Source organism: Grus americana, chromosome 1, assembly GCF_028858705.1.
Source record: "Grus americana isolate bGruAme1 chromosome 1, bGruAme1.mat, whole genome shotgun sequence".
NCBI lineage: Eukaryota > Metazoa > Chordata > Aves > Gruiformes > Gruidae > Grus > Grus americana.
In genome coordinates this window covers 593854-619178 of record NC_072852.1, presented here as the reverse complement: position 1 = coordinate 619178, position 25325 = coordinate 593854, and the positions used below count along the sequence as shown (strand labels likewise).

Here is a 25325-nt window from a genome sequence, read left to right as displayed (position 1 = left end):
ATCAGGGGCTTCCAGCAATGGTTCGGTTTGGCACGGAGGCTACAAACGTCAAATGATCTCTGCTGTCTTTCAGACTTTTATCTCTTTTCTGCAGGTGGAGTGGCTGCACGCAGAACGGGAAGAAATGGCCAGGAGCTGTGCAGGGAGCATGGCCACCTGGGTTGGGAGCTGTGCTGCTCCCGGCAGGGTTTGCTTGGCCAAACAGGGCACTGCAGGGGAAAGCGCTGTCAGGCAGCTGCCGCAGGTCTCTGACGGCAGGGTCAAGCAAAGACTGCGCTGTTTCAGCTAGAGGATCCAGCCCGGTGCTGCGCAGCTCGCAGCGGAGGCATTCGGGCAGCCCCAGGGACGCGTGGTTATCCCCTGGGGAACGCGGGCACCTCCAGGGACGGCGTCCCGGCTGTGTCATGGTGACCAACCCGCTACGCTCGAGGAGTGATGTAGAAGAGCAAGAGGACTTCTAAACGCACTTTCAACGCTCTCCCTCTCATGCTTCTCCATACAAGAGGGTCTCAGCCTGCAGCTATGGTTTTTCTTGGGCAGTTTTGCAGATGGAGCTGTAACTGGACTGCGAGTCTTCCAGCCATGAGCTCTCGCCTGCCTGTGCTCCATCGTGGAACAGGGACAACTGGGAGCAAAGCTGGTGTCACTAAATGTTTACAACAGCGGGGCTCTGGCAGACTCAGAGCATTACGGATCGAAGAGCTGCTTACACCTTAACTCAACGTTACATCTCTTGTTGCGGCAACCCTGTTTTGTCCTCTGATCTCATCTTTGTAGGAAAAGGAAATTTAGGGCTAGTATCCACAGGAGACTTCCAGTCTCCTCGTGTGCTGCCCCTGGGACTCTCCAAGCCAGCTCTCACCGTGGCAGACTGCCTGCAGAACTGCTCCAAGGGAGCGGGCGGCCTCTTCCCATGTGGTTGCTTTGCCTCTTGGTTGCTGACAAAAGAGCTGGAATTTGGGTCCCTTCGTATTTCTCCATACAAGAGGAAAAGCCCTTTCTCTGTGACTTCCACTTCTAGTCTGCTAAAGCTCTGAAAGGAAGAGCCCTTACGGCCCTTCTCCTGCAATGGGTGATAAAGCAACTGCATCGTGAGACCTTCCTGGGGCTCGACTCAGCAACGAGTGAACCCTTCAGGCTTTACCTCTTCCCTCTTTTGGGCCGCTTTGGCACTGACACAGTCTTGGTGGGACCCAGAGGTCTTCTTGCTGAGGCCTAGACAACCCCTCACTGCTCTTCCCAAGTCTCGCTCTGGACAAGCATGAGGCAGAGTCACGGTTTGCTCTTCTACTCACTCGGAGGGATGAGTGGATGAGCTGTGATTAGTAGATGTTAGTGACCAGATGAGGTGAAGCCAGCTGTGCTTGCTGTGACATGGACACATGCTGAGACTTGCTACCCACAATGCCCCTGTCTCCTTGTAGGCAATGCACGTCAGCGTCAAAAACAGACCCCCCGGCCACCAGTGGCAGGAAGCATTGAGCTGGTGTCAGGTCGGTGCGTCACCTCGGGTCGAGGGGAGCGTTTCCCTGCGGTAGGTGCTCTCTCAGTTACTACGTTTTCACAGCACCCTCTAGAAACTCCTGCTTTTCCAAATACCCAACCTCCATCCGCTTATCTCTACACAGCCTGTGCTCTCCCGCTCCCTTGCTGGCTGCAGAGCCACGTTTACGTGGAAAAGTCGCAGAGGTGGACCGGGCTCAGGAGGGCCCCATCCCCAGCCTGACATCCTGCGGTGAAGGCTGGGAAAACGCCATGGCAACCAGGAGGGAAGAGCATCCTTGGGCACGCCGCTCTGAGCTGCCAGCAGAACGCTGGCGTGACGAGCTCCCCTGCCGCCCAGGAGCCCCCGCCGCAGTGCCGGTGGCCCCGCTGCAGTACGCCTCCACGAGCAGAAGCCTCCTCCCGCAGGAAGGGGAGCCCATGGAGCGAAGGATGCATTTTTAGTTACCTACAGGGATGCATTAAGCATCTTTAAGTCCAGCTGCCGCAGGAAAGCAGATGGAGACCTGTCAAGCCTCCGTCACGGGACTGCAGGTTTGCCTTCCCCTTCGGCGGCTGCAGCCGACACGTGAGGAAAGGCGGGGTGCTCGGGGGAGCTCGGGGGCTCGCAGGACAGCGTGCTGCTGCGAGCACCAGCTGGGTCTCACATCTCCAGAAGCCGCAGGCTTCGTGGCCGTTAGCAGCCCGGCCATTCCAGGCAGGGCTGTGGGGACGCCGTGCCTGACGTTGCCGAAGGATGCTGCTGTCGCCTGCCGAGGGGCTTCAGCCTCCCGGCACACGGGGACCGGGGCTGCTGCCGGCACCCTGCCCGAGACTCTGCCGCTCAGCTGGAAGGCCACCTCCTCTGCCAACCTCAGTGCAGAACAAATAATTCCCGTTTGCCCCAAACTCCCTCTAGGGAAGGCGCTGAGCAGCGCGGATCTCAGCTGGCCTCATCAATGCCAATCTCCAGCTTTTCATCAGCTCTCCACGGACAATTCCCTTGACTGTGGAAAGAAAGCTCAGCTCTGCTTTGTGCATGAGTTTAGACACCATGAAGAGACAAAAAGCCTACAAGGAAACAGGGGGTTGTATCTGCAGCGGCTGAAAGCTTGCACCAGAAATGTTACACCATTTAACTGAAACAGAATTAATTGATGAGTTTATATAGAAAGAGGTAGCTTTACCCTAGGAGCTAAATGCCTAAAGGGCTTATTTTTCTTCTCTCTCTCTTTCAGATCTGTAGAAATACAAAGCAGTTGTGGGTTTCCAGAACAGCACCTGAAAAACTCAGTTTTGCATCTAAAATTCTGCTTTACATGATACGTTTGGCATGTTCGGCTGTTGCTTAAAGATAAACAGGCAAGCAAACAAACAAACAAACAAACCCCTTTGCAAAGCACCCTCTAACCCAGGTTCTTGGCTGCATTAGCTGGAGCCCCAAGCCGGACCTGTGTTGGGACTTCGGACGCTTCTGCCCTGCGTCAGCACGAGCTCCCTCTGGCTCGAAGGGCTGGCCGATCAGCATCGCGCCGACCCCGGCAGCGGAGGTGGGAGGTTGAGATCTGAGTGTGACTATGCGCAATGAGGAATGACACAAGCCTGATGAGGCTGGATGGCCACGGCCAGTCACAGGACAAGGGGACACTGAACAAGAATGCCATCTCAACACAGGGTTGAACGTTGCACATTTAACGCGTGAGTCACCCTGAAGCGCGTGAGTTCGGTCTCGGTACTAATGCGGTTCTTCGGCTGGCATTTGCATCGCTAGCTGTGACTCACTGGATCACTAATCAGAAACGTACACCTCTCATTAGTTAGCGTCAGCTTTATTGTGGTAATGGATGTCACACAATGAATCCATCTCAGCGTTCAGCAGCAGCTCTGAGCTGCGGGGTCCTCGCACTGCTCCTGCGCAGCGGAACGACTGCTCGGCATCTGCTGCTGCGTGAGCTCTGTCCGGGGCTGGCTGGGAAGTTCAGGTCAGAGAGACGCCAAGGCGCCTGGTTGCTCTCCTGCAGCTCAGCTCAGCAAAGGCTACTGCGTGTTGGGACGCTGGATCTTCAAGGATCCCGCTCATGTTAGACACGAAGCTAGCTGCTGCTGGCCTCAGGTCAGCCGTCAGAGACATGCTGTGCCAACGTAACGTCAGGGCAGCTCCCAGCGGAGCAAAGTTCCTGTGTCCCCACCTCAAGGGTCATCGCTTATTCCCATGGGACAGCACGAATGAAGATGTCACTCTGCTCTGCTGTCACTGTCACCGCCGAGCTACGGCGTCTCGGTGAGGACTGTGCAGAAGGCTGCATCTCAGCAAGCGGGCACACTACTGCTCCGGGAGCGGAACCTTCCTCTGACAGCATGCGGTGCCCGGCACAGCAGAGCTTCCCTCGCCACGCTCAGCCCTGGCCGAGCGCACAGGGCCCGAGGAGCGGGGAGGATGGAATAAATAGCATCTTTATCGATTGCCTTAACCTTATGTTCTCATGCTCAGTATTTCTTGGCCTCTTTCTCAGTCCCTCTTGTCAAACGTCCTCCTGTGGAAGACCGTCTTGGAAGGAGACACAGCCAGAGTTAGAGTTACGGAGAAAGCGGTTTGTGTCTTCTGTTCCTGGGGTCCCAGGCAGGACCCTCACAGACCTCTGCAAGAGAAACGCACCAGGGCCTGCACTACAGCCGCCACGTGCAAAGAGAAGTCACCTGCTCTTAGATGGAACTACTGTAAATTCAGAATTTAATGTGCTTAGAGAACACCAGCAAGCTGCCCCTCCTGCTTCAGCAGTCCTGGAGGGGCACGGGCAGCATGAGGACAGCTCCTGCAAGGGCACCTCGTCCCCCCCCCCCCCGAGTCCTGCGGAGCTCCAGGACACCTCTGGCTCTAGGTAAGAGCTGCAGTTTGGCTCACGACCCTCTCTGGAGCAGAGCTAAATGTAGGAATGACAGAAGAAGCTGCAGCACAAGTCAGTCCACAGCCCTCGAGTCCTCCACATGCCCCGTGGGCGCTGGCCACAGCATCACCGGGGCTTTCAGGAAGCCTGTCCGAAGGGCTGCAGCACCCTTCAGCCCCTGAGGCGACGCTCAAGGGCTGGCAGTGGCCATCGGTACCACCGCACTCCTCAGCGGTACTGCTGTGTTTAGGGGTGGCTGTTGTGGGAGGTTTTGGTAATACTGTTGTTCTCAGGACAGGCTCAGGGACTGGAAAATGTGTCCCGAAATGGGTTATCTAAGCTTATCTAACTGCTCGTTACATTATTTTCTGAATTTACAGCAATTTCATAAAAGAGAGGAATTTTCACAATGAAGGAGAGTGGCTGACATCATTAAATATTCTATTTACAGCTGACTTCCTGGGAAATATTTCAAATCTTTGACATCAACTGGGAGCATAAAAATTTCAGAGATGAAAGGCCATGACTTTCAGAAAAAGGAATGAGAACGTTTAACTCTGGAGGACAGCTGAAGTGCCAAACACTCGGTGGCAGGGCGGGAAGGAGAGGAGGAGGATGGGGTCTCTACGGAAGGTGATATGCGGCAGGAACACGTCACAGGGTGGGAGCTTGGGCAGGGTCTGCTGCTCCCGGGAGAGACGGAGCGAGGGAAGCACGAGGGGATCGAGGGGAAGCAGTGGTGGTCCTGGAGGCGTGAAGGACAGGAAGAGTTGAAGAGAGGCAGAGGATGGACGAGGGGTATCCCCTGGAAACGGGGGGTACGTGCACATCACTGCCGGGAGGCTGCATGAGGAACAGCAGATCGGCCGTACGCGTGACCTGGACGGACGCGGGAGGGCAGGGAAGGAAGGGGGGACGGGCAGCGGGGGGGGCGGCGTTCTGACACCACCTGGAGTCACAGCTGCTTTTGGCTGCGGGCGCTGGGAGGCAAAGGGGGCTGAGGGCGGACGACCCAGCGGCCCCCCACCAGCCCTGCATGGCGGGGGGGCAGCTGGGCCCCGGAGCAGATCTCAGCGAAGGGCCAATGCCTGGCACGGGCAAGCTGCTTGAGGTGCCACGGCTGCCGTTCAGAGCTGGCAGCGTGCAAGTTCTCTAGTGTCACTGAAGATATGCACAGTCAGCACTCTTTAGGAACGGGGGCGTGGTGTGCCCGATTTCAGAAGGGTCCCCAAACGCAATTAAACTGCGTTCAGCACAGGACCCCGTGGTGCCCGACTGAGCAGCGCAGGGGGAAGGGACCCCGTGGGAGACGCCGGTCTCCAGGGAACGGCCACAATCGGCACCTGGGGCTCAGTCCTGACAGGCAGAACAGCGTAAGATCCACAGATTTTATTCCATGCTGTGGTGGTAACTACAAGTTTGGCCCCTACTGAGAGGTGGGTCAGCGGTGCAGCCAGGCTGGCACTGCCAGCACAGGCACCGCAGGGAGCCGGGAGCCGAAGGATGGAGCTACACGCCCACTCCCTCGGGGTACGTCAGGACGGACTGTGCTACAGCCTGAAACGTCACCAGCTGTGCTAGCACCACGTGGACCTGTCAGCCTTCACTGTCATGACTTGGTCAGAAAAACCCGTCCAAAAGAAGGGCTCCCCTTAGCTCAGAGCTCCCTGCTGAACTGGCACCTTGCTGACCCCAGCAACCACCCATGGGTGACGCCGGTGGGATCTGCTCGCTGCGGCTTTGCTGCTGCGGGAGGTGTGGTGTGGCGGCATCCTGAAAGGGTAAATCGAGATCACGGATTTTGGGTCACTTCCTGATATAACTTAAGATTTCAAAGCCTTGTAGGGTTTGCTCTCAAATCTCAGGCTCTAATTTAGAGTTTTTGTTTAGTTTAGTACTACAGTTAGGTGGGGATGTCGGGGCAGAGGGGCTGCTGCTGCCATGGGGGCAGCAGGTCAGAACAGACGCCGGGTGCCGGCAGGTCGGTGGGCGCCGGGCACTGAGGACACGGCGGGCAGGAGAGCAGCGCAGGGCAGCGTGAGGGACGGAGAGGTCCGTGCTGCTTGGGGAGCGTGACGGTCACAGCTCCAGCGTGAGGGAGAGAACCGGTGTCTCCTGAGCGCGTGAGGGACGAGGGAACCCCAGTATGGCTTTCTAAGAGAAAGAGGCTCCTGCGTGGCCTGGGGTCCCTCTGCCGTGACCTTTCGGGTCTCCTGGGCGGACTGGGCTCTGCGCAGGTCTGTGCGTGGAGGGGGAGAACAAGGGCTGAGAGGCTCTACCACGCTTAGGCGCTGAGTAGGTACCTCTGAGCCAGCAGCCAACCCACCGGCCCGCTGGCATGGAGACGTGTGTGACCGGCGCTGCGAGCGCCCGTGGGAGCGATGCCCGGCTGCACCCCCCTGCCCGGAGCCACGCGTTACACCCCCAGCTGCGCCCTGCCAAAACTCCTCCCTGCGGATCACCAGGGCCGGCTCGTTCCAGAAACGGCACCGAGCTCTGCCTCAGCGAACCACGGTCGGGGCGGTGCTGCTGTGTCCTTTCTAGGGCTGTCACGACCACCCCGTGACGGCTCCTGCTCAGCAGCGACTGACCAGAGCTCTAATACGTAGTGTGACAACATTTGGAGATCCTTTGAAATGAAAAGCACTAGAGAAACACACATTGTTATTAATTGTTCAGGAGCAAACATTTAGAAGTGAAACCCACGACTAAATAGAGCAGCTTAACAATAGCATCGAGACAGAGGAGGAACATGAAACAACAGGAAGGCAATTTAAAAGGAAAAAGCAGGAAAAAGCAACAGTGCGAGCTCGCTACGTGTGCGGTGTGTAGAGAGGAGCCATGAACAAATCACACCAACTTCTGGAAAGCATGTCTCAGCATTGTCTCTCCCCGTGCAGCTGAGAAGTCCTGACATCTCTGAAATGCCCCTCAAAACACACCCTGGATCTCTCAGCACGCTTACACTCTGCTTATGCACCTCCCTGTCCCCCCCGGGGGCCTGAGCCCTGCACCCACCCCCCCGCCAGCGACCAGCACCTTACCGTGCCGCGACCACAGGCGACTTCTTCCCGGGATCTAACGTGGACCCGGCCGGTTCCTCCCCCAGTGATCGTGTATCCTTATTCAGTTGCTGTAGCCGGGAACTTAGCTCACTGATCACAGTTGGCTTGTCATCATCAGCCCCATGGATTGGCCTGCTCTCCATGGGGTCCCCCCATAGCTTGGACCTTCTCTGAAAGAGGTAGCGTGGCCGGCCAATGCTGGCTGACGCCAGAGTGGCCGCATGTTGCTGGGAGATGAGCTCGCTGTCCGAAGACTGCTTCAAAAGTGGGTCCCTGAAAGTAACTGGCCCCTTGCTGAGCTGGGACTTGAGTTTTGGCTTTGGAGGCACTGGTGGCTTCTCGAGTATAAAAGTTTGTCCATCCGCAAAGGAAGTGTATGTGTCAGTAGGCTCCCCGCTTTCTGAGGACAACGTAGACATGCTGGAGACCGTAGAGATGGTGCTTGTGGTCTCCAGGTGATGGTCACTTGAACTTCTGGTGTCCACCTCTTCCACTCCCGAGTCTGCAGCAGACTCTGGGGCTATGGGGGCATCAGAGGGCTTCCCTGAGGGTGTTCCGCCAGTGGTAGAAGGTGCTACTGCTGCCGCTGGTATGGATGGCGTGCTAGGCGTAGCCAGGTGGCTGACTGGTGTGCCAGGGGTGGTGACCAGTACCCCGTTTGCAAACTCATCTGGTGGAGGGACCAGCCCTATCTTGGCCAGCTCCTCCCTGGTCTCTTCGTCACTTGAAGACAACTGAGCTGGTGGGAGGGTAACCGTGTAGGGCTCCACTTCTTCCTCCGAACTCCCTTGTCCCAACGTCTTGTCAGAGGCTGGACTGACTGGAGGCTTTCCCACGGGACTGGGCTGGGTCTCTGCTTTGGGGGACTCTGCTGGCTCTGTGCATGCTTCAGGGACAGCTGGTTTCTCCTCTTTTACCTCAAGTCCTATCTCGTCTTGGCCATTACTTGTGGCATGAACCATGATGAGGCCAGCGGTCTTCTGCTGTGATGTATCCACTATGCTAATAATCATGGACTTCTTGTCTTCTTGTTTCTTCTCCTCCTTCCCAGGTGTTTCTGCTCTTGCCTCAGTTTCTTTTCTCAGCGTGGACGGAGTCCCCCACTGGCTCTTAGTGGGGGCCAAAGTCCCAGAGTCTGTTCCGATTGCCCCTTTGCCTCCGGGTGAGTATGCAGGGGACACTAAGCTCTCCAACTCCCCCCTCTCTGGTTCTTTGGTTTGGATGTCCACAAACAGGGGTGCTGCTCTGTCTGAGTCTGGGCTGTGGATCGGGGTGGGCGACCGGGATGGGACTTGCGTTGAGAGGGCCCGTTCCCTTGCGGCCAGCGCAAGCGCCAGTGGCGAGTTCGGATCCAAGGGCTTTCCTGTTAGGGGGTGGATGAAGGTTGAGGATGAGCTGCTAATTAATGGCTTTAAAGCTGAGACAGGGGAAGGCAGTAGTACATCTCGGCTTCCTAACAACCGCTCATCAATAGACCTGGACTGCTGCAAGGATGGCATGTCGCTGCTGGGGGGGCTTCCTTCAATGGCCCCAACCGAGAGGAAGACAGTGGATTTCCGCCTCTCATCCAGACGACGGTCTCTGTCCTTCATGACTCCAGCGATGGCAGTGGCGAAGGGGATGCTTGTGGTTTCAACCTGAGCAATGCCGGTGTGGTGCTGATATTCCACTCCACTCAGGCGATGGCTCCTGCGGGTGGGAGAGGGCTCCCGTGTAAAGCCTCCGGTGATGGACAGTGCTGCTCTCTCCTGTGCATCCTCCACTTGCAACTGCTTAACAAGAGGACTCTTCTTCCTCTGTGGCTTGGTGGGAGCAAACAGGCTGACGTTGAACTGACCCATGTTGGCATAAGGGTTGTCGATCACTCTCCCCTTCCTCTTCAGCTTCTCTGGAGGAGTTGCAGATGGGCCAGGCCGGGGGATCTCTGTTGGCTCCACAGGAAGATGAGAGGAATCTTGTAGGATTATCATGGATCGGGCCCTCTTCTGCCTTTCAGGGTAAGGAATGGAAGTCCTCGTCTGATCATACATCTCAGCTGCGCTAATGACCTGTGGGAGTCCATGGAGTTTAGCCTCCAGGCTTGGCTTAAAGCTTGATCTTATGGTATCGTAAGCTCTTCCTGGTGGTGGAGGTGGCGAGAAGGATGGAGGGGGGCCTGTGTCAAAGTAATATGGAGAAGGAGGTGGAGGTGGGGCTGTCTGAGGTGGTGGTGGAATCCCATGTCCTTCCCTAACAGTGTCTTGCATCGATGTGCTCCGGGGAAACTTTCCATCTAGCAAAGAAGCAGCAAGTTTCTCATCTTCGCCTGGAAAACAAGAAGAACAGCGAAGTCAGAGAGGATGTCTCTAGAGAATCCAGAGCACAATGCTTGCCGCAAATCAGATATATGACATCCTTTCCTTCCCCCACCACACTTTCCCTCTGAGGTGACTTTCCACTTCATCTTTTGTATGCTTGGTGCAAGCATTTGCAGTTTGGCCCTTTGCTCACGTTCACTTGGCACAGAAGGGTGGCCACAGACTTTCACAGTGTCTTACGTTCTCTTAAATCCATCAGACAGTTGTGCTCAACACTTTCCAACCAGGCTGAACACTTCCAGACCAAGGCAACGGTGACAGAACTGAACACTTGCTCCATCAAACCTCTCGACACCCAACTGCCAACATGTGAGACAGCTGAGTGCAACCAGGTTGTGCAACTCACAGCAAACGGTGCCGTCTCCCATGTGCGGGTTCTCGCACTCTCCCGCTCGCTCTTCGCGTGTCGCACTCCCCCCCTTTCCCCCGAGGGGTTACATATGCTTCAATGTGCCAGACTGAATTCAGAAGCAGGGTCTAGCAGAAACTTGTTATGTATTTCAAGAATTGGAAGTACCCAAGGAAGCCAGATTCTGCCATTCTTACTACTAGCTTACTACCTGGGTGCACAGCGGGAGCTTTTTCAGGTACTCGTAATACTCAGTGAAAGAGTATGAGAATCCTGCTAAGTAAAGTAAGAGGAGGAAAAATCCATTAACGCAGCAAGTATGGTGCAAGCACTTGCACGGATGCAAGTTAACCAGCCCAGCTTGCTCCAGCTTTCGGCATCGGCCTGCCCCTCTTCACCAAGTCCTGCTTTGCTGCGCTCACCTCTCACTTGCCGCACCGCCCTCAGCCACGGTTCAGCTGTTTTCAAAGTTTCGCACTGCTCGTGAGAGAATGCTCGAGCTGGCAGAAAGCCACGTCTTGGCATGGTGACCACTGGCTTTTTTGGCTCTAATGCTTTTTCCGTGATGTCCACCAGCATTCAAAGTGCTTTGGCAACTGCGCTTGCATTACATTACCGATCTCACCAAATGCCTGCAGATGCAGAGTCTGCATTATTAAGGGGAATATTTTGGCCAGTGAGCATTGAACTTTACATCTCATCACATTGTTCCGACTATCACTGTGTTCAAAGCCATGCTATTTTTGCTGAGCACAGTTTGGGGATTTTTAATACCAAGGTAGCATAATGAACTGGAAGCACGAAACAAGTTCAAAGAGGGACTGGACAAAGCCGTGGAGGATGCACTTTTTGTGGGCTATTATGTGCACAGAAACCTCCGTAGCTGCCTGGGTGAGTATTCAGCAGAAATATATCCTTGCCCTGTTTTCACTCTTCCCTGGGCATCTGCTTAAGACAGGATCCTGCACTAGATGGAGCCATGGTTTGATTCAGTATAGACATTGTCATGTTCTTAACAGCATGAAGATCCAAAAAACCCCAGTTGTGCCTTTATGCTTATTTCTGCTCACCTGGGAATGGCCGAGAGTTAAAACAAGGAAATTTATGCAGCACTGAGCTGTTACCATGCCCAGACTGTTACAGAACATGGTCTAGTGCCATCAGAGCTTGTCTTAGGGATGCGCTGACCACCCTGCAGAGAGGTACGACTGTGTCGAGTACAGAGCTACTTCAGGAAGCAAAACTGGAAAGGTGGTTCACCTTCCTCAAATTTCCTGACCTGCAAAGAGCAGCCTGCCAAGCGGCTGCCAGGCCAGCGGAGACGCTGACTACCAACAGTCACTGGCTGCTGCAAACTCTCAGCGGTCAGCCATGAACAGCTGTAGGTGTGGTAACCCCTGTTCTGCCTCCGGGGCTTCCACAAGCCCCAGTAGCTCATGGTTCCTGCTGTGAAGTTCTTTTAAAGTGCTGAAAGCAAAGTATTTCAAGTGAAGGAAGGGCGAAGGGACAGCTAGATAACCTAAAGATATTCAAGGTGTGGGCATTAGTTTTTGTTTTATTTTACACAGCTGCCTCTACAATTATTCATTTTATTCTTTCTGTTCCCCACTTGTTATTTTTTTTTGCCTCCATTTTTTTCTTAAATGAGGGGAGCACTATGGAAAACAATATCCGAAGCACTACCAAGTTCAATGACCAGCTAGACATCTCAAAAGCACTGAGACAGACCAGAGGAATGGGCCAGCAGAAACTCCATGAATTTCAAAGAGGACAGATGCCAAGTCCCACACCTGAGGGGGAAGAACCCCTTGGAACTGGACGGGCTGGGGACGGGCTGCCTGCGAAGCAAGAACTTGGGGGGCTTGGTACGCAGCAAGGTGAACGTGGGCTGGCGCTGGGCCTGGGCAGCAAAGGCCAGCAGTGTCCTGGGCTGCGGGAACAGGAGCAAAGGCGACAGGCAGAGCAAAGCCGTTATCCCTCTCCCTCCCACTCATCAGACCACACCGGCAATACCGCACCAGTTTTGGGGCCCCCAATACAAGAGAGCCGCCCAGATGGTCGGGGCTGGAGCTCTTGCTCTGTCTGGAGAGGCTGAGGGAGCTGGGCTTGTTCAGCTTGAAGGAGGAATGGCTTTGGGGGGACCTAACAGCAGCCTTCCGGTACCTACAGCGAGGTTACCAAGAAGATAAAGCCAGGCTTTTCACAGCGGTACGTGGTGGGGGACAAGAGACAATGGGCAAAACTGGTATGACAGGTTCTGACTGAACAAAAGGAGAAATTTTATGATGAGGCCATTTTGTGATGAGGCTGCCCAGAAAGGGTGTGCAGTCTCCGTCCTTGGAGGTTTTCAAGACCAGACTGGATAAAACCCTGAGCAACATGATCTGATGTCACAGCTGGATAAAACCCTGAGCAACATGATCTGATGTCACAGCTGCCCCTGCTTTGAGCTGAAGGTTGGACTAGAGACCTTCCCCATCCAACCTGAATTATCCTTTGATCCTACAGGAGAAGAAGAGTGGCTTCTTTCCAGTCCTGGTTCCCAAGCTGACCATCTCTACAACCCCGCTCCTTGGTATAGTGGGAATAATGTCTGCTCCCTGTGAAACCGAACGTTTCCTATTGCTCCTCAGCAAGAAAATCAGCACTCAGGAGAGATCACTGATGGGAGTGGTGGGAGGAAAGCAAATTCTTGGCACGCTCTTTCTTCACTACCTGCAACTCACCATTCTGACACAGCTGCTCTGCTCACTGTACCGGCGTGTTTGCCATCCGCGTCCTGCATAAACAACTACATCCATTTACTCATCTGCCTCTCCTCCTCTCCGCGCAGCTTGCTCACTCCCTATATTCTGTTGACGACGCTGCCTCGATCCCCACTTCTCCAGTCTTGCAGATCAAAGGCACATCTTGCCCAGCGTGCTGCCTGGCAGCAGCCAATACTACTTGCCTGAGGAAGCATGTAGGAACACAGCGAGCACGCAGCGCTGCTTCGCCCCTCCCAAATACTCTGTCAGCTTCCAGCAATTTGCTGATCAAGAGCTGGCTGAGTCAGACTGATTTGTGTTTAACCCTTGTAGGACTTTCTTCTTCCAGACGCTTGGCAGTGCTCTTTGAACTGATGCAAATTTCTCGCGCTCCCCATATCCTGCAGCAACGAGTTCTGTGGCTCGCCAGCACCCTGTGCAGAATTACCTCCCTTTCTTGCTTTTGAAATTCCATCGCAGTTTAATTTGGTGCCCATCTGGTCTGTAAAGACCTTTTACAAGGCTTTCTTTGAATTGTGTTGCTGTGTTATTATGCTCTCTTATTCGAATCTTTCACTACCCATTCCTACTGTGATAGTGAATTTTGTAAAATACAGTCTTCACAATAGGAAAAAACTCCTCACTGATATTTAAATGTGATCACATGGGCAAAATGAAACCTCTCCCTTAACACGGAGAAGCATCTGTTTATAGTTAAGCATGAGACTAATCGTTGCTGAGTTTTATTTACTGTCTGCACAGGATATAGTTCTGCTCAGGGAGTCCCCGAAGTTGAACAAAGACAACCAGTAATCCCTTGGGAGCAGGCTTGAAAACTGATGTCTTGATTAAGTATTGGATTTATGAATTGCGTTCGATCCTTGCAGAGCAGGCTGGACTCTGCACAGAGCCCTGCAGAGGTAGCGAGCACCCAGCCACAGAGAAACCCCCCTGGTGAAAGCAGTGCCGAGGACAAGGGTCCTCCTACAAGGTGAGGGACCAGCTACGAGACCAGTGCAATCATCCTGGCAGGTTTTAACTTGAAATGGAGAGACAATCTACTTATCTAAAATGCTGGTAGCCAAAAGCATGGCTCTTTCATCCAACTTCACTCCTACTGACTGAAATGTTAACAGTTAATCACTGGTCGTAAATATGCGGATTTTTCACTTTTACCTTAACACTTGCCTGTTGGCGAGTGCTGCGTCGGGCACTGGGCAGACCTCGGCCCAGGGGACGGGCAGTCTGCAGGAGAAGGAGCCCAACCACCTCCTGCAGCACGTGGAGCCCTTCTACATGACCCAGAGGCACCCAAGAGACCGCAGAGCCACCAACGTGTGCACCCACACAGCAGACCATCACCCCGCACTAGAACTCTTGGGTGAGGAGCCTCAGCCAGACTCTAACACGCAGCACGACACGGGGGGGAGGCAGTTCCTTTGAATTCGGAGCACCTGAACTAGATTGTCCTTTCGTTCTGTGGATCTCAACCTAGCAGTTACCGACTTGCTGCTTGCTGTTCCCCCGTGTCGCAGGATCACGCACGGCATCTGTGCTGTGTTTCCCGGCACACTTGGCTGCCAGCGACCGAGCGCTCCCACCTCCTCCAGACCCCCTCCACCACCCACCGAAGGGCTGCCAGATGAACGTGAAACCTTGTGAGCTGCTCCGGGTTCTCTGGAGGGATGGGGGCGGTGGGGCTGACCTCCGAGAAGAGGGAGCGTTTGTCTGTCACAAACGGCACGACCCCGTGTCTGCCCGGGACCTCCCTCTGCGCCTGATCAGTCTTCCATATGCAGAACTGGAAGATTAAACTTCCAATGACAAACAAACAACGCTGTCCCTTTGCTAACTGCCATTGAGATTTTGTGTCTCAGCTCTCTTCAAACAGCATGTACTGCATCTTCAGCGTAGGGGAGCACATACGCTTCCTACAAAGAGCAACAAGACATCACCGGGATCGAACTACAGAGGTCGGTGCATGCAGGAATAAAGAGCCCGAGTCAAAACGGAGCCTCCAGCGACCAGCAAGGACCAGCGAAGATCCCCATCTCCGAGCTCTCAGAGTGACCTGTCTGAAATGAGAATCACGCTCCGGGCGCACGCCCGAAGCGCAGCCTGGCAGTGCCACAAGCCTCATGGCAACCCCTTCTGCAATTCACAGCATGCTCAATGCATTATTAATCCCCAAGGAAAACACAAAAACTCTCCGTAATGCTTTTGGGCCCGTTGCCATAACAGCCTAAATCCCTGTGAGAATCTAACTCTGTACATTAATTTGGGCCAGCTAATGAGGTGGCTGTCTCCAGAGCACACCCCACCGTTCCCAGCCTTGCTTTCCCCATGCAGGGATGGCAGAGCAGCTCCCAGCCGAACGGTGCCCCGTGCCGCGGCTTCGCTCACGTCCAGAAGCGGAAAGCGGGCGAGCATCGCCATCCTCGGGTGTGCGGGGCTGACATCAGCCACAGGCAACAACCAAACTGACTGGAGGAGGAGGAAAGCCCACTGTCCTTCGGAGAGCAGGGAAATAACAGTAGTGTGCTGGCTGCTATGGCATGAAGCTTAAATCCCAGCCAGGGTGAACCTGAGAACCTGTTTAGAAGAGGGGAAAGCACTGGGAGTTCCCCAGGATGAGGGAAGGACGGTCCTGGAACGGGATCGGGGAGGGCTGCCCCCACCCTGCCAGCCCTTCCTCGGCCAGGGAAGGATGCACACTCACCCTGAGCTGGCAGAGCAGGAGCAGCCCGACATCCTCAGCGTCTCTTTGAACACCAAGTCACCCCGTATTTCCTCAGCAGTGACGATGCTTAGTCAGTACGGAGCATCTGCCACCTACAGCCAGCGCCCACAGTCCATCGGGCTTCTACCTGACACGGGGGGACACGCTACTTCTCTCCGTGCAAAACCTCCCTCTACATCATCTTGAATTTGCTCAGGGGAGAGACTTAGTGGGTACCATGACGGTTCTGCAGACTTTCAAGTGTTTTTAACTTCTGATGCTGGAGCAGATGGCGTGGTAGCTATCTTGGAAGTCTGACAGAAATTTTTCTTTTCTGTCAGCCTCCCCACTGCAATGCATTTCTTCAGATTTTTGTTGAAATATTTCTTCCCCTCTGCTTTCTTTGTAGCCAGTCGAGGGTTAACTACCTGCGTCTCAAGAAATTTTTAGATGCAAACATGAAATGCTTTGATCTTTTGTCACAAGTCCCTGGGAATCTAAACCAGCTGTGTAATATGCAAATAATTGAGAGCGTTTCTTCACCAAAAAACCAAACCAAGCAACCAACCTCTGCTTATTTTTCATCTCGTTCCTTGCTTTTAGTAGTGATTTTTATCATGAAGTCAACTGACTGTACAGCGTGTGAGCCTGTCATTGTGGGTGTGAAATGACAGCTCAAGGAGGACTTCTAAAACAAGCCTATTGCAACCCAATTTCTGCTGTTTGGCTGTTTTCTATTTTAGCTTATCTGGAATTCCACAAAAATTAGCCAGCTTCTAAGAGGCACTGCTTTTGGTGTCTATTGTGGCAGGCAAACTGGAAACAAGAAGTTGCTGTCCCCTGCTCAACAGGAATTGTTCCCTTTCGGTGCAGACAGACATATGTCACTCTTGGATCGAGCCTAGAATTAAGAGCTACGTGTGATTTTTTTCCTGTATTTATTGTTGGGTTCTTCTTAGATGCTGTACTCGTGGCAGCTGCAGCCGTTCCTGCTCAAAACAGGGCATCTCCAGGTCTGCTTTTAATCTTCCCTGATGCAATTAAATCTAGCGTTTCTAATCCCCTTGGTGCACAGCGTGTGTAGCTGCGATGGTTGGGAATCCCGTGCAAGGATCAAGGTCTCAATGCTCTAGGCGCTGAACAGAAAGGACGTACGTGGGGCATTAACCTCTAAGCTCATGAGCTTATAAACCCTACACACAACCCAACAAACTGTACAGCTGTACAGACCCTACAAACTTCGAATCTCTCTTCCCGTACAGAGATCCTTGGCAGCAGACCTGCACGACAAGCATCACACGATGAGGTGTAGCTTTAGGGGACTTCCTCAGTCAGTCTGCTTTCGCAAGCAAAAAGGAGCTCCTTACGGGCAAGTGTTTTGTATTTAATGAATGCTTTTCCAGTTTATGAGCTACTACTGGGTTAAGATGCTATTTTACACAACAGATCGCCTTTAATATGATTTCCAGCTGTTTGTGGCTTGATTGAACCTTGAACAACTTCTGCTTAGAAGCATTGTCACAAACATTCTCACGCATAAACCAAACACCTAGGGTATAGTTTGCAAAAGAAAGATGCACTTGAGACACCGCTGGCGACCGCATGCTTGTCTGCCGGGTAGCCGTACACCTCAGCAGTCCCTACATCCCCCTGCAGTCCTGTGCAGGATTCACCTCTAAGATCAAGACATCAGATAAATCATGTTAAAAGTGCCTACTGCCTCTGTAGAGGGTTCCCGGGCACCTTACTTGGATGGAGATTTCTGTTAACATGTATGGCTGGATGAGACGAATCCCATCCTGCAGGTGCCACTGATGGTTTTCACCTTTGTGAGAAAATTAACTGGTTCCTTCTACTCCAGCAAGCCCGTGGGTCGGTGCTGTGGTGATCCCTGGCACCAAGGCAGCCAGCTCTGCTCTCCGTCTACCGTGTACATTAACAGCATTGCAACGTACGAGCAATTAATTAATGCCTACATTGGCTTCCAACTCCGCATCTCATCGTCTGCTCGGCCCAGGTTCTAGTTCAGCCCTTCAGTTACGGGAGGTTGCGGCAGGACAGGAGCTTTACCAACACGGTGTGTAGGTACACACCAGGGCAGTCCCTTAAACACCCGCTCTTTATTTTTTTTTCAAGATTTTCTCTCCTAGTTTGTTTTCCAGATTAATCATACACACATTTGATTATCTCTACCTCTCTACTACTCTCAGACCAATTTCATGCGGGACTACAGGTACCAGCTGCTCTCACACAAACACAAATGTGAGGCACGTATGCACAGCAATTCCATGGCTCTGTACATTAAAAAGTGCATTTTGAATACTAATCCCTGCATTTTTCAAATATTTTTTACATTTTTCCTGGGATTGTGCTGCTCTCAGCTGTAGTTCAAAGCAGAATTTACTTTCTATTAACTTATTTTGTGTGTTAAACACACAATCTGTTTTGGCACCACCATTACCATCAAATCATGCCTTGGGGTTACCTAAAACCAGCACTCACCACAGAGCACACCGCCTTTCTCTCTGCTCCTTTCCTCCTGCCCCTCAGCTTCTCTACCTAAGTGCCAACGCACTGTCCCCAGCTCCGACCTGCACAGCCCTCAGCCCTCGCTAACACCGCGGCTTGGTGTTACCACCCGGATGAAAACACAGAACCCCAGTCTGGTGGGGGTGGGCAGGGACCTCTGGAGATCATCTGGTCCAACCCCCTGCTAGAGCAGGATCACCCAGAGCAGGTCGCACAGGATGGCGTCCAGGCGGGTTTGGAATCTCTCCAGAGAAGGAGACTCCACAACCTCTCTGGGCAGCCTGTCCCAGGGCTCGGTCACCCTCAGAGGGAAGAAGTTTTTCCTCCTGTTGAGATGGAACTTCCCGTGTTCCAGTTTGTGCCCGTTGCCCCTTGTCCTGTCGCTGGGCACCACGGAGAAGAGTCTGGCCCCATCCTGCTGACCCCCACCCTTTAGATCGTGATAAGTGTTGATGAGATCCCCTCTCAGCCTTCTCTTCTCCAGACTAAGCAGCCCCAGGTCTCTCAGCCTTTCCTCGTCCGAGAGATGCTCCAGTCCCCTCCTCATCCTCGCAGCCCTCGGCTGGACTCTCCCCAGTAGTTCCCAGTCTGTCTGGAACTGGGGAGCCCAGCACTGGACACAGAACTCCAGATGTGGCCTCAGCAGGGCAGAGCAGAGGGGGAGGAGAACCTCCCTCGACCTGCTGGCCATGCTGCTCTTAATGCACCCCGGGACACCATTGGCCTTCTTGGCCACGAGGGCACACTGCTGGTCACGGAGAGCTTGTTGTCCACCAGGACTGCCAGGTCCTTCTCCGCAGTGCTGCTTCCCAGCAGGTCAACCCCCAGCCTGTCCTGGTGCCTGGGGTTGTTCTTCCCTGGGTGCAGGACCCTACACAATCAAACCACGTCTTTCCTCCTGGGCCTTTTATCTTCCAGGTGTCCTCCTTGGGACTCTCCTCTTGACCCACATCCTTCTGGAAGTGTGGTGCTAAGACCTGGGCAACTGGAGTGTTACCTAACTTTAGTAATGTCAACCCCCAACCTGTCCTGGTGCCTGAGGTTATTCCTTCCCAGGTGCAGGACCCTACACTTGCCCTTGTTGAACTTCATTTGGTTCCTCTCCACCCAACTCTCCAGCCTGTCCTGATCTGGCTGAATGGCAGCGCAGCCTTCTGCTGTGTCGGCCACTCCTCCCAGTTTTGTATCATCAGCGAATTTGTTGAGGGTACACTCTGTCCCCTTGCCCAGGTCATCGATGAATACATTGAATAAGACCAGATCAAGCACTGATCCTTGGGGCACACCACTAGCTACAGGCCTCCAACTATACTCTGCGCCGCTGATCACAACCCTCTGGGTTCTGCCATTCAGCCAGTTCTCAACCCACCTCACTGTCCACTCATCCAACCCACACTGCCTAAGCTTGCCTATGAGGATGTTATGAGAGATGGTGTCAAAAACCCACCGACACACAAAAGCAAGAGAAGAAAATGAGACCCCACACTGTCATTGTGCCACCAGCCCTTGTTCACTCTGCCCTGTCCTCCCATCTCCCTCCTCCAGCATATTTTTGGTTTTAGTTGCACTGTAAACCTTTTGGGACAGGGTCAAAAGATCCCAACGTAGCCCATAGACAAGACCCTGTCCTGATTTTACTTAGAAAAAATTCAGAGGTTACTTGCTCCATTGTCTCAGTCTGTGAATGCTCATGGTCTTATGCTCAAGCAGCCATGTGTTCAGCACACTGCATGCCCAGCCCAGCTGCCCCATGGGCAGACAGAAAATCAGCCACCGACCCTCATTTGCCAGCATGGAGGGTGGGAGAAACTCCCGTCCCTGGCAGTGCCGTAAGGAACCCAAGAGCGCCAGGCACCTCTGGAGGTCTCCAGTCCAACCTTCTGCTCAGAGCAGGACCAGTGTCAGCGTTAGAACAGGCTGCTCAGGACACAGGCAGCCTTCCATCCCCTCTCCAAAGATCTTTAGCTACAAGCCGGTTGAGAGGGTCGAGTCTTTCCTGCTGATTCCTGTGCAGGCACGAACGCTCCATAGGGACAGTCTTTCCTCTTTAGGAAGGGATTTCCCCCCAGCTTGCCTTACCTACAGATTTTGTCCGTGGAATTCCTTTGCGCAGTGAAACATGGGGCTTCTCAGCTCCCGCAAGGACCCCCGAGTGTGCTGCCATACCCTGGCGTTCAAAGAGTGACTGGAAGAGACAAAAAGAAATTTCCATTCTGGACATCAGCAAGACTCAGCTGGAAGGACACAACACTTCATCTCAGTCTGCCAGATCCTTCCAACTGTGGGCGATGCTGGGGCTCTACCCCGCATCAGTCTGCACCCAGAGCCTGTCCCTGCTGCGCCTGCAGCTGGGGCTGCCACTGCCCGGGGGGGGGACGGCTTCCCCGGGGACCAGGACGGACCCTTCCTCACCTCTACACTCCATCCTGCGTGCACCATCCAGCACCCCTCCAAACCCTAAGCTATTGCCCTTTGAAGGGCTAACCCTCCCTCCATATCCCTTGCCTGCTCCCCTCTGCCTGCCCGCTCTTCCCTGCCTGCCCTCTCTACCCTGACTGCTTGCTCCCCCCCTGCCTGCTCCCCCATCTGCCTGCTCCCCCTGCCTGCCCTGTCTCCCCTGCCTGCTCCCCATGCCTGCCTGCTCCCCACCGCCTGCCTACTCCCCACTACCTGCCTGCTCTCCCCTACCTGCCTGCTCCCCCCTGCCTGCTCTCAGGCACTTTGTGCCCAGGGTGGGGTGGCACAGTGATGCTGACTCCAGCAGCAGCCTTCCTCCCGTGGGAAGGCTTCGCTCAGGCCAGTCTCTGCTCAGAAGCAGCCTGTCCCATTTTACCTCCTGCTCCAGAAGCTGCCTCCCACCGCCTGCAGCACTTTCACAATCCAGACAGCCTGGAGCTGGCAGCCCCACTCCTACTCCATCCATGCTTCCCCTCGGAGATGGCGTTTTTCTCTTCTTTGATTCCTCCTAATTTCCAGCTTCACATCCAGAAAATTGCACCCAGACTAAGCTCTCCGGCTCAGCTTTCCACACTCCTTCAGATCTGCTCTTACGTCCTCCCCGTGGCAATGCCGTGCCAGCGAGCGAGTGCCAAACAGCCCGGGTCAGCCCCTCCACCACCTGCCTGGACTCCTGCTCTGTGTCTCCATCTCCCCCCAGACTCTCTCCTTCCGCTCCCTGGGGAAACCCTCTCCCCAGCGCGAGTCTCAGGGCTGGCAGTCAGCATCTGTCACAGCACGACGTGCCCTTCCCTCTCCCACCGCGAGCCCTCCTCTCTCACACTGATTTCTGCTGGCGTGATGCGCCGGCTTGTTGGTCGCTGCTTCACAGTGGCTGCCCTAGAATCTGCTTCAACAATGTCTGCTCTCAGCGCGGGCTCGGCTGCTGCCAAAATCTCATCCAGTTTCTCTGAAAATCCAAACATAAAAGCAAACGGATCAGCAAGGGCCACCGTGCCGAGGCAGCTCCCCCACGATGGGCCCATCCCCTGCAGCGCGGCTCGGCAGGGAGCGAATGTCCCCACAGGGAGAGCGGTTCGTAGGCCTGCTGAGCACAGAGTCGAGGAAGCGGCCACTCAGTCGTCTCCTCCCCAGCCAGCGGGTAATGAAGATTTGAGGTGTTTGTGGAGCCGCCCACCCGCCACGATGCACAACCAGGCACCGGCCTGGCTCAGCTGGGGGACCCGCAGCCGACAGCCCGGTGCGGCGGTACCGTGCCATGCCGCTCTCCCACCCTGGCTGCACCCGGCGCATCTGCACCGCCTGGGCACCCCTGACCGGCCTGCCTGACCTCCGGGGTCTGACCTGCCAGCGCCCAAGGTGGGGCCACTCCCACTGTGCCACGCTTTGAGGAAGCCTCGATCCTTACACTAAAAGAGCAAATTTTTGCCCAGATAATATTTTTGATATTCAGAATGAGACCGAGCCCCCCACTGAAGGGGGTGTGGGCAGCGGCTGTGATACGGCAGGTAAGGGAACCCAGGTGCCGCAGGGACCACAAGCGATGCAGAAGTCCACGGGACTCCACGGGATTCAGTCCGGCTCCAGCACAACCAGCGTCACTCCAGTGTCTGTCTGGGACAAACTGGGACGTTTCTTCCCCAAGTGGACTCGTGCCCAAATGGCCCTGACAGGGGTAACCTGCCCCCTCACGCACGCCGTGTCGGTGGGCCCGGGAGCTCCGGGTGGGTGCAGGCTGGGGGCGTCAGTGGTGCAAGCAGCAGCCTCTGCAGAGCTGTCACAGCCGTGTCTGTGCCGCCACAGGCCTGACCCACACACCGACTCCCAGGCCTGACCTCGGCCCTGCCTCATCGCTACAGACCTGCCTGACGCGCTGGACTCGTGGGTGAAGGCGACAGACCTCGGCCTGCCCTGCCCGAGGTGCTCAGGGTGGTGGGGCCGGCCGGGCCCCCGGCCTGTCAGCTGTGCGACCATGCCTGTCCTCTGGGGAGCCCTCGCTGCTCCCACAGCCTGCACGGCTGCCCCGGCTGCTGCTGGGGTTTTCTGTCTGGGGCTGCGGAGCATCCTGAAACTCAGGACATCGGAAGGGGCAGCAGGCAGACGCTGGCCACCGTCACCACTGACCCCTCCTGAGCTTCCTCCGCGTGGAGCCGGACAGGGTCCAGCACAGCCGAGCTAACGAAGGCTGCGGGGCTGGTGCTCAGCCCACACCGGGTCCATTCACGTGTGGCTGCTCCCTGCTCCTACAGCTCCCTGGGCCGGGCAGGGTTGAGTCTCTCGGCTGCATGTCATAAATGGTGCCAGCTGGCTCTGCAGCACGGCCGTCACGCTGGCGTGTTGCTGTGCTGGGGCTGATGGCTCTGCCTTGGCATTCATCAAGAAGGGAGAACACGTGCAGCGTTCACCCCATAAGGCTGACAAGCTCTGCCTGCCTCCAGCTGAGGCTTGTAAACTTCTGGGCTCCTTCCGGCCTGGTCATTGGACTTGGCACTGTGAAACATCACGGCTGTGGGGTGGGAGCTGCTGATCCCTGTGACCCGAGTGACCTGGAGAGCTCTGACCATCAGGCCTGTATTCCTGCAGAACCCTGCCGGGGGCTGACGGGACTCACGGGACGGCTTCAGTACCTTGCACACTGCGGCCACGGCAGGTGTCTGCGGGACAGTTTGCAAGCCAGCACTCCTGAGTTACGGAAGCTAAAAACGAGTCCCAGACATTTCAGAAGCCTGGTCTGTGGAGGAGCAAGCCCTACGCAAACATTGATGCCAAGTGGTCTTTGCCAATGGGACCTAGGTGCCCTCTGAGGCCAGCAGCCTTGGTGGCAGGTATCCACCAAGGCCCCAGAACTAAGGACCTGCACCTGCCTCACGGAAACAGCTCCTGAACTTCCTCGGCACAAGACCTCCAGTAACCAACCATCCTTGTCTCTGGGGGCCTTCATGGTTCCTCTTCCTCGCCGCCATGCGACGCTCACGCTGTGCTCACCCCAAGATGCGGGGGGCTGTTCACCCTGCTTGGCGGGGAGCTGGCTCATCCCTTACGGCCAAACGCTGCTGAGCAACTGCATGGAGCTCTAACAGCCAAGCCTCGGGGGGGCCGGGCCGTGGGCTGATTCTAAAGACTGTGTGCTAGAAGGCCATCTCATCGGTGTCTCTGGAAGCTGCTCTGGGCAGCCCTGTAGCGATGTAGTTAGTGCTGTGAGAGGAGTAACAGCGATGCTCAGCCCTCTCCACCTGCCTCTGCTTCCAGCTTTATCCTACTTTCTGTCCCTTAATGCCATTAGAGCGCAGGGAGATAAATCACCGCTAACTGCACTTTGTATCTGCCATCCTGGAGCGGATCCTGCCTGGGCTGCTGGGGCAGGAGATGAGGCAGTGCTGGGGCTTCCCTGGAAAGAGGGACCCCCCAGGAATGCGTGCACCCCGACGGCTCTGGCTGTCCAAAGGGGCAAGAGCTCTCCACCACGCACTTGGAGATGGCCATCTTCTATGTCAGGACATCCCTGGTGACCTCCAGCTGATCATTCTGGTCCATGGGACCTCTGCATTGCCTCCACCTCAGGGTCTGACAGATCTGCTCGGCATAGAGGAAGTCTGGGGACGTCCCTGAGAAACCTCCCACTTGCAAGCCCTGCTCACCTTCCCTATGCTATCACTGCCATGGTGGAAGAGTTGGTCCCTCAAATTTCCTGTTCTTTGGGCAACAGTTCTCCAGCTTCGCATTACCTGGACAGAGTTTTGCTTCTGAAAGGCTAAGAACCGGGGTCAGGTCTCCAGGCTCCCTGTCCTCTACCCTGTGCTGGAGAAATGCAGAGCTGTGTGCTGGCACAGGATGAGCCTTCCCGTCCATTCAGGACTGTCCATTACTGGCTCTCAGCCCGGGCAAGAACCTCCTGGTTTTGTAGCGTCCCTCATGCAACGTCCACAGGGACACTGCGCAGTGCAACTGTCATGTATGTAGAGTCCTGCTGCAACCAGCTTTACCCCGGCCAGCTTGGGCACCTCTCCACCCTGAACAGCCAAACTGGCTCTCCCCCAGCTAACTGGGGTGTGCCCTTGGAGCTGCCACCAAACCCTGTCTGCAGCGCAGGTACGTGCTCGGCGCCTTCCTCGGCGCAGGACCGCCGGGAGCAGTGGGGCAGCCCACGCAGAGGCAGAAGCAGAGGCAGCACCTGCATTGCTGGACACGGCAAAGAGCGTGGCTGCCATTTCATCTGACTGAGCTCCAGAGGCCTGACCCGGGGTGGAGGGGGGCTGTGCTTAGGACCCCACATTTCTGTGCAGGGCATTTTCACCGTGGAGCAAACACGGAGCAAGCATAACACCCGGGGAAGCCAGCCCCAGAGATTCATAGGCTGAGCCTTCCCGCAACAGCTAGGGGACGGTGACCCGGGCCAGTCCCTTGGGGTGCACCGTGTGTGCCTGCGCGGGGCGGACCGGGTGCTGGCTGGGTGGCTGACGGGGAAGGGAGGAGCCCCAGGATGTGTGGTTTCACTCACCCCCTTTTCTTCTCCGCATGGAGGCTTGGAATCAAGAAACAAAAGACAACATGAATGGCATGCACAGTTCCTGCTTTCATTCCCAGCTCCAGCCTCGCTGCCTGCCTGCTGTGCCTCTTCCCCACACACTCTCCTGCCTCCCAGCATGCGGGCAGGATCAGCCCTGGCAGCCGAGCGCGTACCTGCCTCGCCGGGGGCTCTCGGGACGAAGGCTCAGGTGGGGCAGAGGGTGCAGCA

General features: G+C 55.3%; 1 protein-coding gene across 9 annotated transcripts in view; it reads right to left on the bottom strand.

Moving 5' to 3' along the window:
- SHANK3 (SH3 and multiple ankyrin repeat domains 3) overlaps positions 1–25325 on the bottom strand; it is a 383466-nt gene that overhangs the window by 24283 nt on the left and 333858 nt on the right. For 5 of the 9 annotated variants that reach the window (XM_054811562.1, XM_054811528.1, XM_054811572.1 and 2 more), the window contains exons 20-23: positions 25089–25112; positions 21412–21539; positions 20213–20318; positions 7412–9737 (exon numbers count right to left, since the gene is read on the bottom strand). In XM_054811562.1, the coding sequence (XP_054667537.1) occupies positions 7412–9737; positions 20213–20318; positions 21412–21539; positions 25089–25112 (2584 nt within the window). Of the gene's footprint in view, positions 1–2669; positions 2723–2772; positions 4031–7411; positions 9738–20212; positions 20319–21411; positions 21540–25088; positions 25113–25325 lie in introns of those variants that run through there. The other 4 variants (XR_008574833.1, XR_008574834.1, XM_054811567.1 and 1 more) reach the window with 3 other exon arrangements.